At 41.3% G+C, this 15,248-nt stretch overlaps 1 protein-coding gene across 2 annotated transcripts; it reads right to left on the bottom strand.

Moving 5' to 3' along the window:
• Positions 1-783: 783 nt before the first annotated feature.
• On the bottom strand, positions 784-14,116 carry bnip3lb (BCL2 interacting protein 3 like b). 2 transcript variants are annotated; one of them, XM_077019940.1, is made up of 6 exons: positions 13,776-14,116; positions 10,160-10,385; positions 8,647-8,716; positions 8,243-8,340; positions 4,438-4,587; positions 784-3,563 (listed from the first exon to the last, which is right to left on the bottom strand). In XM_077019940.1, exons 1-6 carry the CDS (start codon positions 13,825-13,827, stop codon positions 3,515-3,517), a joined length of 645 nt encoding a protein of 214 aa, XP_076876055.1. In that variant the 5' UTR covers positions 13,828-14,116; the 3' UTR covers positions 784-3,514. The 2 variants fall into 2 exon arrangements, with proteins under 2 accessions (XP_076876055.1, XP_076876056.1); XM_077019941.1 differs by lacking the exon at positions 13,776-14,116 and adding an exon at positions 10,871-11,544.
• Positions 14,117-15,248: the final 1,132 nt, after the last annotated feature.

Here is a 15,248-nt window from a genome sequence, read left to right as displayed (position 1 = left end):
TGTAATCAAGCCATAATTTTACATTCATGTATTTATAAAGGATATTGTCTACTCCAACCACACAACACTAATGGACCTAAAATAAACAAGTTCATTTATTTTTAAACCACTATAACATGTTCTGTCCAAGTCATTTTGTAAAGTATACCAGAAACCAGAACATCTTGAAAAACAAGGTTATTCACTTTCAGACATAATTTAAAAATAGCTTTCTCTCACAGACCAAACTGCTGCTTTCCAAAGACAACAACATATTATCATATTATAGAGCAAGAGATTCACAGTAAAGGCACCATAGAAAAATTCAGTCAGCAATCCTGAAACAAACAGCAGTTCCAATTAACCCTTCCTAACCCATAATGCAACAGTAAATCCTGAGCCACACAGATCAGACATGACACGACTTGACCATCCATCCTTCCAAGGTTCATGCAACCGGGAGGTGCAACAGACCTCCTTAGCTTCAACTTAGATTAGTCTTCCAACAGCAGCTGAACCTGAGATCCAAAGTGTTTGACTGTAACCCATTTATAAAGATAAGAATACACCTTTTGTGTGGCCATCAAAGCACATTTGTAACTTGTTCTGGATCAGCATCTGATAAATGACACAAATATAAATCAAAATGTTTAAACACATTATTTTGAATAATGTCATGAAAAGCAATCATGCATGAACACCTGTGAAAGACCTGTCTGTACTCAGAGAGAGAGAGAGAGAGAGAGAGAGAGAGAGAGAGAGAGAGAGAGAGAGAGAGCGAGAACATGCGGGAACTGTGGGAAAACTAATTTTTAATGAGTGGATCGAAACTTCACCTGTAAAGTATAGTTTCATCAGAATCAAAGCTGTGATGTAATGTCTCATCGGAACTGAACCTGTGATGTAATGTCTCATCGGAACTGAACCTGTGATGTAATGTCTCATCGGAACTGAACCTGTGATGTTAATGTCTCATCGGAACTGAACCTGTGATGTTAATGTCTCATCGGAACTGAACCTGTGATGTTAATGTCTCATCAGAACTGAACTTGTGAGGTAATGTTTCATTGATGGTCAGGTAATGCAAAAGATATTCAGTGTTAAACCACACAGATCAGTTTACTAATAAAACAGGAAAAATAAAAGCATCAAAAGAATCTTTGCCTGATTGTTTTTATAATGAATTCTATACATCTGAATTACATCTTAAAATAATCACAAAACTAAGAGAAAACTGAAATGATGAAACAGTTAAGTGGCATGTTAACAGAAGCAAAAAATAAAATAAAGCAGTTTGTTTTTACATTTTAATGTCAGAACTACCGTATTTTCTGGACTATAGAGCGCACCTCAGTATAAGCCGCACCTACAAAGTAATAAATAAATAAATAAATAAAAGGAAAATGTTGTAGGCCTATAAGCCACACTAGGCTAAAAGCCGCATATATCTACTTAACTGAATATACTTAACTGAACTGATCAGTTTCTGAACGGTGCCTGTAGCATTTCATGTGCGACAGTTTTGTGTCGAATTCCGACTCCCCTCGTTTATCCGCGCATAAAGATGCTACAGATTATATTGTCGATTTACGTTTCTATGCATAAATAAGAGCTAGATTTAAATGATCCATCACAGAAAACGGCACATCATTATCTATATCCAAATCCACACTGGCTCAAGGGATTTGAGTCTGGAAATTATTTAAAATAAAACACACACTGACTATATCGAAGTTCACCTCTGACCACATGACTTTGCAGTATTACAGCAGTATTATGTCTAAATATCTACTCAGGACAAAACTAGAGTGCTCAGTGAAATAATAATCTCTGTAAATCCCGAATATATTCTGTAGCGTCTTTATGCGTGTGCAAACTAGGGGAGTCAGAATTTGGCACAACACATGTTGGTTTGAAAAACATTCTCCGTCATGCCTGCTGCTTGCATGTGCTAAATGATAATGAGCACTTTCTTCTTTGATTTACTTTGACCTATCACCTGATTAACTTTCTGCTCCTTGCACCTCATTATAAGCCATATGGGAAAAAAGTATCGGCTTATAGTCCGGAAAATACGGTATTTCCTTTTTCCAGGGGGGTTCATTTCCAGTCTGCAGCATGATGGAAGCCAGTTCAGTTTTTAAGTGCCGGTGTGCCCACTGCACCAATTAAAATGCAAAACAAACCCAAAATCAACTAAAAGCTTTAGTGTCCATCACACCAATCACGCTGTACATTTTAGAATAACCCATCTCGGGTATTAAAAGAATATGGAAGAGAAACCCAAATTTAAAAAAAAGAAAAAAAGAGACATGAAGCCCTGGCAATGTCAAACACAAACCTTCACACAGCATCAAGCACATAATCGACTGGGTTAAAAACACGTGACCTGAGGCACTGTGGTTAATGGCATCAGCAGAGCAAATCCGCCGCTGAAAGCGTTTACAGGAGCACATGGTGCTGATAGATGGAGCGTGAGTGTTTCTGGACACGCAGCTACGGTGTTGCAGGAGAGGAGCGCGCAAGCATTAACGTTAATTTAACTAATTTAACAAAAAGCACACAAGCAGATGGACGTAGCCGTGTGTCCTTTCAGGAAAACGGCGCCTCGGTCCGGGAGACCAGACTAACTGTGCAAAGGGAGGGATCAGATGGAGCTCCCCAACACAGGGCCTGACGTGAGGGGGGGGGGTCAGTGTGGAAAAGCTCCACACAACCATGAGAAGTTCTCAGTGCAAACCCAGAGCGAGTACAAGACAGTCAAGCAGGACCAAAGTCAGTGTACTTCCATTCCAAGGGGTTAGGGGCGCCGTTCAAAAGAAAAGCCTGACCGCATATGCAGTCTTGTGCAATGGCACACTCCATTAAATCATACAAACAAGACACACTGCATGTTACAAGCAACATGCAGAAATATGTTCATCAGGGTGGGGACATCCATGTCATGGTGGGGAATCTATGGAAAGTCTCAATTAACTGGTCAGTCAGTTATTCAATGTATCAATCCACCAGCACAGTTGAACTACCTGCCAGCAAAGGGAAATGAATAAAGACATGCATGCTGAACAGCTCACTATGAGACTGGATGTTCACTTTTTGAGAGGAAGGTGCTTGGGGGGTGGTGATGGGGGGGGGGGGGTCCTGTTTTATCCAGACACTAGGATCACGTCCTCAGAGGTCTCTTGATTTAGGGGACACCCTGCTTTCCATCATCTGATTAGGACCATGAGGGGAACATAAATCACTCCTGAAAGCTAAAATCAGACAGGAGGAGAACACAAAAAATAAAAAGACAGGCTTCTTTAGATTACCATGACAGCATGGATCTGTCCACGTCAATTAAATGTGCTGGAAGGGCCCAGCAGGAGATGCAATATGTACTGTACCAATAAAGGACTGTACCAATAAAAGGGTTAGGAAGGTTAAGAGGATGTATTTATCCATTAAGAGGATGTATTTATCCATAAAAAAAAAAAAGTAGCATTCCCTCAGATCCACACAGGCCACCGCGGAGACACTTCATCTGGTTTGGTGCTCAAAAAGAGGCTGCAGGAGACGTGGTCAGTCTCTTCCCAATATACACCCTGTGTGAGAGAAGAGGGGAGATGAGATGAATTACACACACCTGTGTCATTTCCTAAAACTCAAAGCAAAGCACCATCACACTACCAGCTAACAGTAGGTGTTTGTGTGTATATATAGATGAGAACTAACTTGCTGTTTTTTCTAGTCAGGAAGGAATAAAACAGCAGCTGCCAGTCTATTAATCTACAAGTCTGCCCTCTGGTGGCAGAGGGCAGTACTGTACAGAGAGGGCACACTTTCAACAAAAAGGTAAACCAAATAAATATAGCAGTTCTGTGGTCTGTTCTGTGTTAAAAAAAAATATTGCATATGTAACAAAATATGCCAATATATTGCTTGGCTTGCATTATAATGAACCATTATGTAATTAAAAGACTGGCCTGCATTATATTAACCAAAATGATTTTATTGTTTTCTGCAAAATGCACTGAATTCACCAAAAATACCCACAAAGCACTCATCTGGAGCACCCTAATTGGGCACAGTCCATAAGAAAAAAATCTGACTTGTTAGAAAGCTCTTTTAAGTATGGTATCCAGTTATGTGAATGTTACAAAGGTTTATATTGCACCGAGAACAAGTTGGTCATCAGTTTCACTTCAGTCAGTTCGATGTATTACAGTTGAACTGAAATGCATGTTTAACAAGCGAGTGTAATTATGAAAGTGTAATTATAAAGCTCTCTTTGAAAATCTAAAAGAGCCAAAAAACCTTCATGTTACTGAGACTTAGGACCCAGGTACCACTTATACTTACACATAAATCAATGGCAATATCACCTAGACTTGTTTGGCAGCACGTGCTTGTGAGCGTCTGTGTGCATTTCAATGTGTGTTCTTACAAGCATGCCTGGGTACATATACATATGCTCACCCGATCCCAAAGGCCAGTATGTGGGTCAGCAGCAGGGATGGGATGTACACTTTCAGGAACTCCGCGGAGAAGATCCCTCCCTTCTTCATGGCTCCAGTTTTGCGCATGCTCAGCGTGATCGACCGCCGTGGGTGGCGAAAATGGAACTCCCTGGAATCAACAAATACTCCGAGTCAGGCGATATCCCAGTACCTTCATCGCCACTGGCTTTAACAGGCTCTGTCAATGTGGCCACACAGTGTTTTCAAGCGTTTACTGCTGTACGCTGTTCACGGCCAGACCAAGGGCTTCATCAGAAGACTTTTATTATACAAACAGAAATATTATGCAAAATAAAAGTTGCATGAAGCAGCAGTTACGGAAAAGCAACAAAATCTCCATATGGAATTTGGGTAAAACATCAATACCTTATGGAATAAAACTAAATGCTAATTTTGCTCAAACACATAACCATAAATAATAAAACCACAGCAGTTTGTTCCTGTAGAAGTCTGTACTCCACTGAACTACCAGCTACATTCGCTTAGCTGCATAGTCATTTCAAATCACACTACCTTCCACGAAAAGATTATTTAAATGGTTCTATTTCTAACTTCTTTTTAACAAACACAATTCTAACTGAGAGTGAATGGTGTAAGGATTGTGCATTCTACAGGCAGAGACTACAAAGACCAAAGCCTTTTAGAAATGCACATGCAAGACTCACACAGCCAAATGCTTTGACACCATAAAGAGACTAAAACAAAGAGCTGAAAACTTTCTGGCTGCAGTCAGCATGGTGCAGTTATAGAGCTTAGCACAAAAGTTATAGAGCTTAGCGTAGTCAGCATGGTGCAGTTATAGAACTTAGAACAAACGTTATAGAGCTTAGCATAGTCAGCACAGTGCAGTTACAGAGCTTAGCACAGTCAGCGTGGTACAGTTACAGAGCTTAGCCCAGTCAGCATGATACAGTCATTGAGCCCAGCATAGGCAGCACAGAGCAGTTATGGAGCTTAGCATAGTCAACTCAGCATGGTGTAGTTATAGCACAGACAGCATGGTTCAGTAATAGAACTTAGCACAGAGAACACAGAGCAGATATAGAGCTTAGCGCAGTCAGCATGGTGGAGTTATACAAGCAGTCGGACCCCATATTTTCATTAATATCATCTCACTGTGCTGGTATGTCATTCCTGGGGTTTGAGGGAGCCACAATTCAGGGGTCACATAATTATATTAATAATAACAACATATCTCCTTGTGTAATTACTTATGTGTGCTGGTCTGAACTACAATTTCAGATTTAGCAAATGAAGGATTTTTTTTCATCTAAACTGAGAGAGGACCTCAAGAATTTTCAACTGAAAGGCAGAAAATGGCCTGTCAGAGCAAAGATGGGATTACAGCTCAGATGTGCAGGAGAAAACACCCAGCAAAGCTGTTAAAAGGACAATACAGCAACACTGGTCAATAGTGATTTTGCTTGCACAACATTATGTAGCCTATAGGATGTATAACCCGTATCAAAGGAAAGTGGATCGGCTCTAGATTGATTTCTGCATGACACTTGAGAGGAATGATCCCACGGACAAATTCATTCAAAACATTTCAGTACATTTGTACACATTTTAAGTATAACAGCAGCCTTCGTGGTTAGTAATATGTAATGCATGTAATATCAGATGTTCTTAAAGTGGGCGTGTGTAATGGGAATGTGGGTGTATGCTGAGCAGGGGTGGAAAGTAACAAATTACATTTACTCATGTTACTGTAATTGAGTACTTTTTATGAGTAATTTGTCATTTTCTGAGTAGTTTTTGAAATATGTAATTTTTACTTTTACTCGAGTAAATTTTTACCCAAGTAGTTTTACTTCGCTACATTTGAACCCCCTCACGTTACTGAGTAAAAAAATATTGATGGTGAAAAATTAAATGTGGGCAGAAATTTAAACTTCTGAGTCCCAAAACTGAAAGTCAATTGCATTGTCAGGGCTGGATCGGCTGCCACTCCTCCTAACTGTCACAGTACGGCGGGCCCCCTACTGGTCGCCCCCGTTCACAGCAGCAGATGTCCTGTCAATCATGGCGTTGTGTTCGTCCCTCGGGTGGGCGGAGCCCATGATCCGTCTCACCTGAGGGTCGTTTGTTTGTCTATATATGTCTTGTCTTTGTACCAGGTGACCGCTGGTTATTATATCCTTAATTTGGATCAGTTCACGGGTGTTGGTTTTTCATATTAAACCATCCTTTTTCCCTGAGACTTGGCTTGATCGCTTCCATTTTATTTCGCTCATCCTGCCCGTCACACTAACAACACTAGAGGCACCCGAGTCAGTCCTAGACTCTCCAGGCGCAATCAGCAGTGATCCGTTTTAGCTGTCTCTATGGCTTCTTAAAGAAGCTTAGTGAAACGGATCACTGCTGAATCGTTTTGGCTCGCCTTCACGTCCTCAGCCCTTTCTCTGTGATCTCTGGTTGCGTTTCTTGTGTTTAGGTGTCTCGCCACCTTATGCGCTCTCTCATCTCTCTTGCTTTTCTACTACTTATTTGAATAACTATCTCCTGCACTGGTTACTAACCTGTCTCAAGTTTTCCCCCTGCTTTATCTCTTCCTATCCGTTCTACGTTTATTTTGGGAAAGGTATTTAGTTCTGCCTGCTGCCAGTTACTTCCCCTGGCATTCTAAGTTTCATTTTTCTCCCGTGTGTTTTGCTGTCGAGTTTATTTTTCTACGTGTTGAGATTGGTTTTGCTGCTTATGTGTGTGTGTGTGTGTGTGTGTGTGTGTGTGGTCGCACGCACACATTTTGCTCTTTGAGTTTTGTCGGCACTTGGGTCTACTACTCTCTTGGTTTTGACGCAGTGTATATTGTTGGTACACCCGACGTTACATGCGTGCCCTTGCTTTGCGCGCGCCCTTTCCATTGTCTCATAATCAGGTCGTAATACAGTGCACTTTTTTCCAAAAGGATGAGATTGTTCTATCTTTAAATCTTCTACCTATCAGGTTATGTGGGATCCTGTGGACATTTTATTGTGAAAAGTGGAATCCTGTGGGCACTGTATTTTGAATAGTGGAATCCTGTGCGCATTTTGTTTTATTTTGAGATGTGGGATCTTGTGGTCATTTTATATTTTATTTTGAGTTGTGGCATCCTGTGAGCATTTTGTGAATAGTGGGATTCTGTGGGCACTTACTTTTAAATTTGTGGGATCCTATGAGCATTTTTTTTTGAGGTGAGATCCTGTGGGCATTTTATATTGTTTTATTTTGAATTGTGGGATCCTGTGGCATTTTATTGTGAGTAGTGGAATCCTGTTGGATTTTTGTTTGATTTGTGGTATCTTGTGGGCATTTAATTTTGTGTGCATTTTGTTTTTTGACTAATTTGTAATTTAAATTTCTTTATTCTTATCATAGTGTTGTCCGTTGATCAATACGACTGAAAATTGTTTGCACTTTATGGTACAGGTTGTGATTGTGATTTTTTGCATTAAATAACTGAAAGTAACTAGTAACTCAAATTACATTTTAAATGAAGTAATTTTGTACTTTTACTCGAGTAAATTTTGAGATGTGTAATTTTACTTTTACTCTGAGTAGAATTTTGGCAAAGTAAAGATACTTTTACTCAATTACAATATTTCAGTACTCTTTCCACCTCTGGTGCTGAGGGAACATGAGCGTGTGTAATGGAGATGTGGGTGTGCGCAAATGGAACATGGGCGTGTGCAGAGGAATAGTGGGCGTATGCAGAGGAATAGTAGGCATATGCAGAGGGGACGTGGGCGACATGGCGGCAGATAGACGGCAGCGCTCACTTGGGAGGGATGTTCTCTGGGCGGCTGGACCAGCCAGCTACCCAATCAGAATCCTTCATCAGAATGTCATCATCCCTCATCTTCTCCAGAACCTCACACTTACACAACAAACATACACACAACAAACAGCACACAATCTAAGGTTAAGATTATCTGTGTCACAGTTGTGCACCTTCTATTATTCCATTATTTTGATACATGCTAATATGAGTTAGATGCAGTGTTATCAGGTCATCAAGTACGATGACTTTTGATCTGTTATGACTGACTGTTTCATGAACAGAAAACTGCTACTCCTTATCAGAGCAGCAGCTGTTTGGTTATATTTTATGTACACACAACCTAATATTTTAGACCATCGTCTATAATTCTCAGATCAGAATATAAACTGAATCCAAGAGTACCTGATTTTCACCTCTGTCCACATCAAAGCTAATATGACCTTCATCGTGAGGAGTGTGAGGGCGTGGAGGACTGTGGGAGGTGAAAACACACACACACACCTTAATTTTTTGTAGGGCTAGGGGTTAGGGCAAGGGGATATTCCACATCCAATTCTATATACAAACCACATTGAATACAAGCGAGTGTATAATGTATGTATAATGTACCATGAATGGCAATTTCACTACAGACATCTCGATCGATGTGATCAGGGTCAGGGATAATTAGGGTTAAGAAGGATTAACGTTAGGCACAGCTCCTCACAGTTGAAGCAAGATCCCTTTTACTGAATGTTTTTCCTTCATCACACCATTCTTGTTATACCGTCAGCGCGGTTGCACAGTGTGATGGAAATTTTTATTATTTAATTATATCCCATGAGTTATAATAATCTATCATTATTATTCTACATAAGAGATAAGTAATCATTTGATTAATCATTGTATTGGATATGTAAACTAATGATACACACACATATGTAAACCTTAAAACACACACATAACACTCATGTGGTCTTGTATGTGAGACCCATGTGATCTTTTCTGTATGAGTTTAATACCATATGATGCACACAATGTCCAACTTCACTTATTCTAACCATTGATGTATGTAAGCACTCTGTGTGAACCTGGTCACACATAATGTTAGCAGCTTGTAGAGAAGGAAATGTTCTGTACTCCTTATGTATCTTAATGACAAAGAACCACTGTGAGATGAGGGAGAATAACAGGGTATCCTTGAACTTTTGTTACTCACATGAGCTGAGGAGGGACCTCACTCTGCATAGGGAGGGGGAAGCTTGTCACTCATCACTCAGGGGTAACAATGAGGTAGTCAGCAGTTTATCACTATAAAGATTCATGGTTATGGAGGGCGGGAAGCTCTCTCTTACAGACACGGGGCGTGTAGGTAACGGAGATCTTTGGATCGATCCATGTTTGTTGATTGTTGTTCTTTGATTATTACTTTTGTACTTTAATAAATTTACTATTACTTTGATATCTTACACAACTGGTTTTGACTATTTTTCTTGCTCACCGCCAAGGTTTCACAAATTTCAACAACAGGAAAACCTCAAAAGGTTGGCAGTTTTTGATATATCTGGTGCAAGATAGTCTGGACACTAGGCCCTGTTTGAAGTCTCTCCGATCGCTCTAATTTTCCAATCTAATTGTATTCACACTGAAACTGATTCAACCCATTTTATGCTGCATTCCAGTCATGTGTGTCTACTTTCCATACATGAAGTGCAAACCATGAAAAGGCAGGTGTGTCTAATAAAGTGGCCATTCAGAACTTGGTAATTAGCTGCGTGAATCAGAGGAGAACCTGAAACTAGGCAGTGTCTCCAGGACTGAGAGAAACAGACTTTATTTGAATGGTTACCAATTACAGTGACATTAAAGGTCCTCATTAATCTGCAGCATCCATTACAGCTAGGCTCTAGTCTAGAAGGTATATAGCGCCTCCTACCTGTCACAGGAGGAGTTGCTGCGACTGGATTCGTGCTGAGCATCTAACAGGATCTTCTCCATGTCTCCGTTGTGGATGGAGGAGGAAGAGGGGACGTGCTCCAGCCCTCCTACCATCCCATCATCCTCCTCGACTATTTGGACGAGGGCGGGTGTGACCGTGGAGCCGGCCGAGGCCTGAGAAGTCTCGCCTGAACTCCTGTTCATCATGAGCTCCACCCATGAGCCTGAGGAAAGAGTGCACGAGAAGAGACATGTGAGAGCAGCTACTGGACCTCTACAGGTTACCTCCCCAAAACATGAGAGTTGGAAAATGACTTCAACAACGTAAACGCCAAACTAAAATCCAGTTCCTAAACAATGTGAACCTAGAAAGCACAAGCAGCCAAAACATCTGCTGCTGCATTCCTGATTCCACCAATCACCCGATGATCAGGAAAGAGGGGTGTCAGTGCAGGAATGAGACTGCATCTCACCATGGGCTCAGATGTGATGGAACTAGTCTGAAACCTCAGCCAGGTCCTCTAAAAAATCAACCCTGCCTATGAACAAAATTCAGAACTCTTAGCTGTCTTAATTTCTTACCTTCTGGATCACCACAAGAATGGACTATACAGACTGGCAAATACTTTTAGAACAACATGCCCAGTGTCATGAGTGTCATGAGTCCAGTCACGCACGCACGCACGCACGCACGCACGCACGCACGCACCTCAGCCTTCTCCTGCTGCAGGTCTGGAACACTGGCTCATTCTCCCAGCCCAGTGCCCTGACCCGCCATCGCATGTATATCCCCCACAGTGCATACAGCACTCATGTCATTTCCTCATGTATTAACCTAAACAGAAAAGAACACACGGAAAAGCATCCCAGCACATCCTGACCTGAATGTAAATAAACATCAGACTCTCACGCTAGTATATTAATTAAAGGCATACCTGGTCTGGGTAGAGCACTTATAACTACTCTATCAATAATAAAACAATAGTGCTTACCTCAGCTCCAACCCATTTTAAACTCACTCTCTCTAATATCCAGAATAGTTTTGAAGGGCTTGTTTAACTGGATGTGATGTGTTTAGACAAGGGTAACAAGTTGTGCAGTCAAGCGGATCAACAGGAGGAGGCTTATCTCAAACCAACTAAACCCGTCTTGTGTGATCAGAACAGATTTGACTCAGTGGAGAAATCTCTCTAGATAAGTAGACATGTAGGTGACATGACCATCAATGGCAATTTTCACAACTGCACCAGTTTGCTGACAAGGGTAACAAACTAGCAGCTGATCTCATCACTAGTAAATCATAAGTTTTCTTTGAAAGGCTCAACTAGATGGAGACGCTAGCATGGCAGATACAGACAGAGACAGAGTCAGAGGGATTCCCCATAATCCCTCAGCCCTATTACTTTATAGCGCTGTTTTTCGACAAGCTGTAGCGGGCATAAACATTATCAGAAGTGTCACACCATGTCCAGAGTTGGCAGCCAGTCGGTAGACTGCGAGAAGAGAGTATTCACACGCCCAGAGCCCCAGACATCGTTGGTATCGGAGATTTTGGACACTTTCTTTGTTTGTTTATTTTTATATTGACATTAATATATTAAGTCTCAGAAGACTTTTGAGAGCCATGAACTAGAAGGGCTACATTTAATCAGTATATTAAGTCTCAGAAGACTTTTGAGAGCCATGAACTAGAAGGGCTACATTTAATCAGTATATAGTTTTATTTTTACCCTTTTCCATTCTCTGCTTTACTCGGTGTAAATAGGCCTCAGTTTAGCCCAGGCTGGGGTCTGTGTGTTTCATGTCATTCATTTTGTCAATTTGGTTTAAAGTTTTACAGAATTACAGCTGCCCCACAGCTCACTATTAACTAACACCATGTTAAATATAAATATTTTCTCCTCGGTTCTATAAATGTACTATACATTTGTGTGTATGACAGCAGTGTTGTGTGAGACGTGTTGAGGAGCACACAACATGTTGCTGGACAGAACATTATGATCAGGCCTGCTGGTGTGACAGTGGTGTGACAGCAGTGCCTGGACCTTTATGAGGTGCTGCTGAGTCTCGTCTCTTTGATCTTAGCAGGCGGACCTGTACGACAGCTGATGACCGCATGACCAGGGCTGTTTGAATGTTTGGTCCCCTGAGTTGCATGGCAACAAGTGTTTATGGCTATAACGCAAGCAGACAACGGATAGTCTCTGATAACTGTTATGTTCTTAATCAGGCTTCGAGTGTGTGTATGTGCGTGCGTGTGCTTGAATGTGTGCACATATCTGGCAATGTTCCTGCGTGTACACACGGCATGCGTCTGTAAATAAGAAGGTATTGCTAGTTCATCAAAACAGCAATCTCACTTTCAGAGTGGAAATCTCATGCGAGCTACTCAGTTTATAACTTTTAGGAAGTCATGCACTCCTCAAATGGACAGCATTGCCTCTCACTTTCCCCAGTCTGTTTCTGTGTGTTGAGAAATTCCGCACTATAGCCTAAATTGTCCTGGTTAGTCATCAGTGTGTGTATACACAACTGGACTAACTCTAACTCCTAACTCATAATAAACCAGTAATGTGTAAACATAAACAGGACTATCCCCCAAGTCATATAAACCAGTAATGTGTAAACATAACAGGACTGTCCCCTAACTCATATAAACCAGTGATTAGTGATGAAGCAGTGAAACAGGAGATCCTGTACACAGGTCATCTCACCTCTTCAAGAATATAAACATTCAAGCTGTGGGCATGCGTGCGTGTGCGTGTGCCTGTGAGTGCATGCGCCTACGTGTGAGAGCGTGCGTGTTAGAGTGCTCGTATGTGTATACACCCGAGAGCGTGCGTGTGAGAGTGCACGTGTATGTGTGTGTGTGCGGGCATGTCTGAGCCCAGGCAGGACTCGTATCCGTGTGCTGGCACAGGCGTGGAGGGGCAGGCATTTGTTTTCCTGTCACTGTGCTGTAAGCATTCTAAAAGCTCTGTGAATCGGGAGTGTGAATCACGAATGTTTATTGTAATGTTTTTCATCCGGGAGGCATCGAGTTAAACATGGACACCTTTCATTAAGCGCAACAAGTTGGTCTGTTATTGCGGCTGCTTTTTGCAATGAACCCCAAGTGTTCTCAATACATTATTTTTGTGTGTCCACGTTTTCAAAACTACGATATAGAAGAATGCTAGTAAAATAATAAATTTGGTTGAGAACAAAGCTATGAGGCTAGCTATATATAATCTCCATTTTTTAGCTATGTCCACGGGATGCCATCTCTCTTTGTTGACATCAGAGCCGGCTCTGGTTGACATTAACAGTAGCTGATACAGCAGTGTTTCGATTGGTTCAGGAGCTGTCAATCTTTCTCCTGTACCCACCTCTTTGCAAGCCGTGTGGTTTATTTGGTTAAAATTATTGTCAATTAAAAATAAACATACCATTAAATTACCCCCATATACCAAAGTGTGCTGAACTCAGAAAACATGTTGTTTGACAACAGCCAAAACTATAAAAAAAAAAGTCCCCCCCCCCCCCCCCCCCAAAGACTAAATGTAATACCGTGAAGACTTTTCTTTCACACACCGGGTGACAGTCTAATGTATAATCGCAAGGGGGGCACATACCGTTCAATCCCGGATCCCCGCTGTTATATGCTGGTGGATCAGCGTCGGACATCGTGTCTCTGTGTGTGTCGGTTTGCGTAAGACCGTCGATACTTTACCACACAAACACACTTCGGTTTTTTAGCACGGGTCCGCCTGAGATTGTCTAAATTTTCGGTAAGAGCAGACGAAAACTGCGCAAATAACCTTCGATTGCACCGTGAACAAATGGGTTGGTTCAGAAGCAGAAGACTGTTGTTTTGAAGCACTTTGGCAACTGGAACGGAGATCCTTCCATTCTCGTCCTGCAGCGCGATTATGACGGAGCAGCTTGGCGATGATACCCACAGGATGACGTCATGAAATAAGAGGACTTCTTGGAGGGGGAGAAGATAAACACACTTGCAAAGCGACATATTAAAACGCCACGTTTACAAAACAGAGACTAAATCTCCAGAACTTTTAAATCTAATCATACACAAAAATACTTATCCAAAATCCCCCGTTGTTGCTGTACAGCGAGATAAGCAGCATTTAAACAGCGTTATTTTCTGTTCCTTTAACTGTATCGTTGATCGGTTTTGGACATTATGTTTTCGTTTTAAAATAAGACGGACGACAACGTCCGCTATCCGAATTTTGTTTCCAAATTGCAATGTGGAAAACGGAAAGCATGTTATCCGATATGTGATTTGGCTTTTAAAAATACGCTAAATTGACTAATTGAATTTTTAAACAGCACACGACTACTTTTTATGCCATAACATTTGGCTACCACTGGTAACAACAAAGTGGATGTTGCCCTAATCACCTCTGATGAGGTCTGGTTGTACCTGCGACATTAACACGCATGGCAAGGAAATTAGGATTTACCACTGCTGGTTAAGTTACTTAAATATGTGCTGAAATCTCAGCAGTAATGATAATATACATAAAAGAAATATCTATATATTATTATAGTATACTCTCACAAAAGCCAAGCAAAGATTTGCAGTAAGGTCACGTTTGCAGTGACCCACATGTCATATCCAGTAGCATTCCATCACTGCGCGCCCCCACCTCAACCTGTGATGATACTTGACCATGGGATGAGTTTCGATAAGACTGCTCAACACTCGCAAAATACAACAAATTAGACTAAAAGAACCGGAAATATTAGGCATATTTTGTCGACCGATAAATCGCAAGGATACACTGCGTAAAATGCGTGGTTTGCAAGAGATCTTTTGTCATATCAGAGCATTAAAAACAGTTTTTTTTTCGTTTTACAATAATTTGTAAAATCAGAAATTGGATAATAAGCGAATTCCAGTTTTCCATATTTCTATGTGAAAACAAAAATTAGATAATAAATCGTTGTCCGTTTTCAAATTTTGAAGCGCATTTCGAAAGGCCAAACTACACGTGCGTGGAGCGCGTGCGTGGAGCACGTGCCGAGCTGCATTCGGTTAAGGGCGCGCGGGTTATCCGGTGTGTCTAGACGTGTGTTTGGCT

The sequence above is a fragment of the Brachyhypopomus gauderio genome, chromosome 10, assembly GCF_052324685.1.
Source record: "Brachyhypopomus gauderio isolate BG-103 chromosome 10, BGAUD_0.2, whole genome shotgun sequence".
Lineage (NCBI taxonomy): Eukaryota > Metazoa > Chordata > Actinopteri > Gymnotiformes > Hypopomidae > Brachyhypopomus > Brachyhypopomus gauderio.
Note: the sequence above shows the minus strand (reverse complement) of the source record. Positions and strands in the feature narration are given on the sequence as shown.